The sequence below is a fragment of the Dromiciops gliroides genome, chromosome 1 (genome assembly GCF_019393635.1).
Source record: "Dromiciops gliroides isolate mDroGli1 chromosome 1, mDroGli1.pri, whole genome shotgun sequence".
NCBI lineage: Eukaryota > Metazoa > Chordata > Mammalia > Microbiotheria > Microbiotheriidae > Dromiciops > Dromiciops gliroides.
In genome coordinates, this window is record NC_057861.1 from 631537710 (window position 1) to 631543709 (window position 6000).

Consider the following 6000-nt stretch of genomic DNA (forward strand, 5'->3'; position numbering starts at 1 on the left):
TCCGCCTAAAAGAGGTCCCAGAGAGGCCCCTGCTCAGGGACACCCCTTAGGAGATTGATTGGGCTGTGATACATGAACCCAGAACCACTAAAAAAAAAGAAAAGGTTTCTATATCACTATCAGTATAAACTCAAGGGCTAAAGGGTTAGGGGGGAAAAACTAGTCATTTATCTTGGGGGGGGGGGGAAGGAAGGGAGGAAGAAGGGCAGACAGTCTACAAATCAGACTGTCAGAGTTGGAAGGGACCTTAAAGATCATCTGGTCCAAATTCCTCCTTTGCTATATGGGGAGACGGAAACCCAAGAGGGGAATTGACTAGCCCAAGGTCACAGAGTGAAGCAGAACTGCAGTCCGGATGGATGCCCAGACTCCCCAGCCAGAGAGCTTTCTACCACTCATAGCCTCCACGCCCCGCCCCCCCCTCCCCGCCCAATCTCAGTCTGAAATGCCCAAAAGGAAGCCTCATTGTTCCTCTCAGGGTAATTATCATCAGAAATGCTTTCAATTCAATTCAATTCAATAAACTTTTCTTAAGCACCGACCGAGTGCAAGGCGCAATGCATTCAAATGAAGTCATTCCTCCCCTCCAGGAGTTTCCATTCAACTGTGAGGAAATGGGTCTAAGCATGGCACAAAACATCTTCTTTACCCAGGTCTGCAGGAACCAGACCGTGGGACCACTAGGCAGGCACAGGAGGGAAACTAGGCTGGAACTGGTGTGAGGGAAAGAATACCAGACTGGGTGTTAGGAAACCTAACATTTACTGTGTGACACTAGCAAGTCACTGAACTTCACCTCTAAGCCTCAGTTTTCTCAATCAATCGATCATTAAGCACCTATTACTGGGTCAGGTACTGTACTAGGTGCTGGAGATACAAACATTAAAAAGAAAAGAAACAATCCTTACTCCCAAAGATGCTCACAGCGTCATGTGGAAAATGGAGACAATGAGGGTATATACCCCAACCTCAGAAAGTTCTGAGGAGTTTTGTAAATTGCAAAGTGTTAAGACATATATGAGTTACCTTCACGATTATAAATCCGATCTTGGATAAGATGGTCCAACCTCTAAGATAAATTGGAGTTAATGTCATATAGCCCCATGGTCTGACCATAAGAAAAGTATGAGGGAAGGAAACTCGTGGTGGGGCGGCCCAGTTCTCAGAGAGATGACTATCACCAGATCACAGTGCATCTTGGCAGATAGACAGTGCGCTAGTAGAGCCCAGGCTAACCAGGAGATAGCTAGCAGCTATAAAGGTGGACACCAAAATGTCTACTGTCTGAGCCTCCATCTCAGAGATCACAAGGCTTCAGTTTCCCTCCCTCCTGAAGGCATCTCCTTAATTCCACTTTCCAGCTGCCAATAACACTAAATCCTGAAGCTAATGGAGTAACCCTATAATTGGAGCGGGGGCTCACCCGGATGCGCGCGCACAGGCGCGCGCGCGCACACACACACACACACACACACACACACACACTCCTTCAAATCCACATCAGCTCCTTCATTCACTTCATTCTGTGGGTTGGGTCACAACATTCAGAACAACCAAGTCAGGCCTCTAGTCCTCCCAAGACAGACAAATGGTTGGACGGACAGAAAGACACACACATTTCTAAACCGAAGCAGAGAAAAAGGGAAAAACCAAACATCTGTAAGGTCTATGGGTGTCTGACAGTTACAGACACTCTACCCACCTCTTTCTTTCCTGTTAATTAAAACACCAGGCAATAAGCTCATCACTGAAATGGGAGCTGGAAGGAATCTTAGAAGCCATCTAGCACAGCCGACTCATTTTACATATAAGAAACTTGAGGCTCAGATAAGTGAAATACCCAAGGCCTCCTTACTAGTAAGTGGAGGCAGATCTACAATTCAAGCCCAGGTTATCTTGATGCCAACGCCACTCTTCTTTCTGCTAATACCTAGATACCTTCTGAGTCCTTCCCAGGATGTATTCCCTGTAACTCTTCTCCTCTCACCCGTGGCCCAATGCCCATAGGCTTCTAAGGCCCCAGGACCTAAAATGTGCTGGATTTAGGACTATGTGCCTGACATCCAGATCCAAGATTAGAAGACAGGAAAGCAAGAGGGCAAATTCCAGGGTTAGCCAGCCCGGGCTAAGGCCAAGAGCCACAGACCGGCCATTTCTGTGACATTAGTTCCAGGACCATATAAACTCATTCGTTCGATGCTGGGCCAGCTGCTTCCTCCAGCAGCAGTACTTAATTTTTGCATGTGTCAAAGTAGCCAGCAGGGGAGTTGTGGGACCCTTTCCTGTTCAGAGCCATGAGACAGAGATTTTACCTCATGTCACAGTGATATTGCCCCAAGATCCTCTTTTGGGGAAAAGGATTCAGGGTGAGAAGAGGAAACGGGGTGCTAAAGGCACTAGCAATTTGTGTACACAAACTGTTCTTACAGCGCCAAGTTCATTTCTCCCCTCCCCACTCCCCCCCAAAATGCCAAAGGGCTTTGCTTGCCCCCAAAACAAGTTCCCATCCTTGCAACGCCCTGATGGAGTTTGTTAGGAGTGAATATAGAGAAGACACATTTCCCAAACATTCCTCACATGTCCACCAGGACCCTGAAACCTCTAGAGCTGCCTGTCTGTGTGGTTCACAAAGCCTGAATCCCTGAGAGCTGGCAAACAGGGAGGGCGGCTCCCTGCAGGCTTAGCACAAGAGGGAAGGTCTTTAAGCTTTGTGAGTCTATTCTATTTCCCCAACACAATGTCTTTCCCCATTGGAAAGGGTTAGTTAAGACTTCCAGTCATGGGAAGACTCTTCCTTTGGGCTGCTTCCTGGTCCCTGATAAGCTACCAACTGACAGCAACAAAGATAAGGTAACTACAATTACAGTCAAAAGGGAAGATTCACCCCCAATCTGAGAGCACAAAATTACAGATCATCTAGTAAAATCATCTCACTTTATAGGAGGAATCGTAATTGAGATCCAAAGAAATTAAGTGATTTATCCAAAGTCAAGCAGGTCATAAGTGCCAAAGAACTATCATTGGAAACTCAGACACCGCCCCCCCCAAACAATTCAGTGCCCATTGGACTGCACTATACCCCCAAGTTCCACCCAAGAAAACTGAGTAACTGTTAGAGACAACTCCTGGCCAGTCATTTTGCCTATCGTGGATTTACTAGACCCTTGACTTTCCAAACTTGGGGGTTTCCCGGCTAATAGGGAACATGTTTATACCACCCTAACATATAAAAGACCATCTTCAGTTCCTATTAACCTCCCTAAGCCTTCAGCCAGTTCCTTGGCCTAACTTTAAAGAAAACACAAAACTCACTAGATTTAATTCTGGTCACCAGCTCGATACAGAAGCTGAGATCTTTTTCTGTGTTTCAAGTCTTGGCTACCTTTCCTTACAAACTGATTTGGTTCCCTGAGCCCCGATCTTACAGGACTCTGTTGTTGTCATGGATCCCCCCCCCCTTTACTTACTCATATCCCTTCTTGCATCTTCAGTGACCTTCTCTAGGCTCCTACCAAAGATAGAGAGGTGGAGGGCTCCTGAGACTACATCCCTACATAATTCTCCTAAGGGACACTCTGAGCTAGTTTCAAAGGTTCGACAGCACCCCGCCCCTACCCCCCCAACACACATACATAAATCACTCCAAAACCCAAATCTGCGGAGATTGTACCGTTCCCCTACTTTTCACAGGGGCCTAATTAGAGATTGGACCACAGTCCCCAAGGACAGTTCTTCCTTCCTCCCCGAGAAAGACAATCCTTTCTAGAGGACCTGGCCCGGTAGGGTGGGGTCTTGAAGGATACCATACTACTCCAGGCCATTCGCTAAAAGTCATTCCGGAACTGCTGGAACCCACTTCTCTCCAAGCTGCTGAAAGTTTCTGGGAAACACCCTCCCCCTACACACCCTCCCCCCAGCCCCCTCAATGCCTGTGACAGACCCTGGAAACTGTTTTAAGTAGCCTTAGTTACAAAGGAGACTACGATCGAGGACAGGCAGGGGAAGGAGGGTGTCGAAAAATGACATGAGAGGCAAAAGCCCTCCTGGGTGCCCAGAGGTGACTTTTCCAGAATTTATAAAGGGAAAACCAGGAGGCCTCAGTTCTCCATGGATCTGGTTGGGAGGAGGAAAGAAGATCCTAGGCTGGGGTGGAAGAGGAATTGTACCAAAGTGAAAAGAAATGTACCAGGTTGAAGAGAAGTGGTCATCATCTCATCCTCTTCCCAGAGGAGAGAGGAGGGAGAAAGGGTCCCAAATGGGGTAAAGCTCCCAGGGAAGCAGGGAGTCAGGGGATTCCAGCTGCCTTCACGGGTGACTCTACCCCTCGTCAGCCTCGGGCTAAGATGACTACCCCAGGCTTGCAGAGGAGCAGGGAGGTGTGCTTACCTGTACCAGGCAAGCCCCTTGTTGTAGCACCTGTCGAAGAAGTGGGGCTCGGCGCCTAGCGCTCGGACGTCGGGGTGCACCCTCAGAAACTCGAGCAAGGCTCGCGTGCCGCCCTTCTTCACGCCCACGATGAGCGCCTGCGGGAAGCGCCGGCTCCCGAAGCTGCTGGCTAGGGGCAGCCCGCCCCCGCCGGGTGGCCCGGGGCTTCGCGGAGCCCCGGCTCCGCCGCGCTCTGTCTCGGGCTCCGGGGGATCCTCAGGCTCAGCTGCCGCTGCTGGGAGGAGCCGTCCGGGCCGTGGCGCCCAGGACGGCTGCTGCGGGGTGCGGGTGGCCGGGGGAGCGGCGGGCTGCGACGGGGGGCGGGCAGCGGCACAGGGGCCGGATAGGCAATAGAAAAAGTAGGTGCCGAGCAGGAGCACAGAGAGCAGCAGCGGCGCGCGGGGCGGCGCGCGGAGCAGCGCCCCGAGGTGCGCCCGGAGCCCCGGCCCCGGGCCCCCCGCGCCGCTGCCTTCGCCGCCGCCGCCGCCGCTACGTCCCATGAAGCCTCGTTGCGCCCGGAGCCCGGAGCGGGGGCCGTGGAGCGCCGCGCGGGGCGTGCATCCCGGCCCTGGCCGCGCTCCCTCAGCCGGGCGTCTCGGCTTCTGCACGGCCGCCGGCCGGCCCAGGCTGAGGCAGCGGGGCGAGGGGGAGGAGAAGAGAGGAGGGGGAGGGCGGGGAGGGGCCCAGCAGCCCCCGCCCCTGCCTGCCCCGCCCCTCCCCAACCCGGCCTGAGCCCGCCCCGCCCCGCCTCGCCCAGCCGGAGTGCTCTTCCCCTTCTCCACCTCCCGCTACCTACCCAATCCTTCCCCGCCACCTCCTCCAGGGATAGCCCCTGCCGCCCGGGGGGCGAGGAGCTGCGAACTCGGCCCCGGCCGGGTCCCGAGCGCGCCACCTCCTCCTGTACGACTGCCGCAAAGCCGGGGCAGTCACTCGAACACAGGCCTCGTAGACACGCGTAGATACGTGACCCGAACAAACCTAGCCCAGATGTACCCCTTCTTGGGAGGGCAAAAACGCACACGGGACCCTAAGCAGACACACGTTATGGGACACTCGGACACACAAACCAGGAGTACAGGAGGACACTCGAAAAGACCCTGGAAAGATTCCTGGTGCTTTCCCAATTCAGAGAGCTGGGGATTCCCGGCCAAACTCTGCCACCCTAGTGCCAGTGCCCGGCTGGTTCCTTAAGCCCTTCACGCCCTCGCCCCGCAGAGTCCCGCTCCCCCAGAGTCCCGATTAACTCCTGCCACCTCTTTCAACTCAGGCCCGGACCAAATGGGAGCGGGGTACAGGATGGGGGTCCTTGAAGAGCGGGAGCGGTGACTAGTTGTCCTAGGTAAGTGAGTAGACATTGAACGCTTCAAGGGGGCACAAATGCGCGAGGAACGTCCCTGTTTGCTCTCCCAGAGGGGTCTGAACGTGCCGATTGTAATTTTAGGAGTCCAAGTCCGAGTGCAGCCTCGGGCAGGGCTAAACTGGCTCCAGCTCTGGAGCGACAGACTGGGCTGCCTGCTCTCCCGGGCGCCGGAGCGGGACAGAGAAGAAGGCAAGGGTGACACTTCTAAAGGTTTA

General features: G+C 53.5%; 1 protein-coding gene across 1 annotated transcript in view; it reads right to left on the reverse strand.

Annotated features, from left to right (window-relative positions):
* HS3ST6 (heparan sulfate-glucosamine 3-sulfotransferase 6) overlaps window positions 1-5046 on the reverse strand; it is a 32901-nt gene extending 27855 nt beyond the window's left edge. The window contains 1 exon segment of the mRNA XM_043979274.1: window positions 4387-5046. Within this exon segment, the coding sequence (XP_043835209.1) occupies window positions 4387-4925 (539 nt within the window). The 5' untranslated portion in view covers window positions 4926-5046.
* Between the last annotated feature and the right edge of the window lie 954 nt (window positions 5047-6000).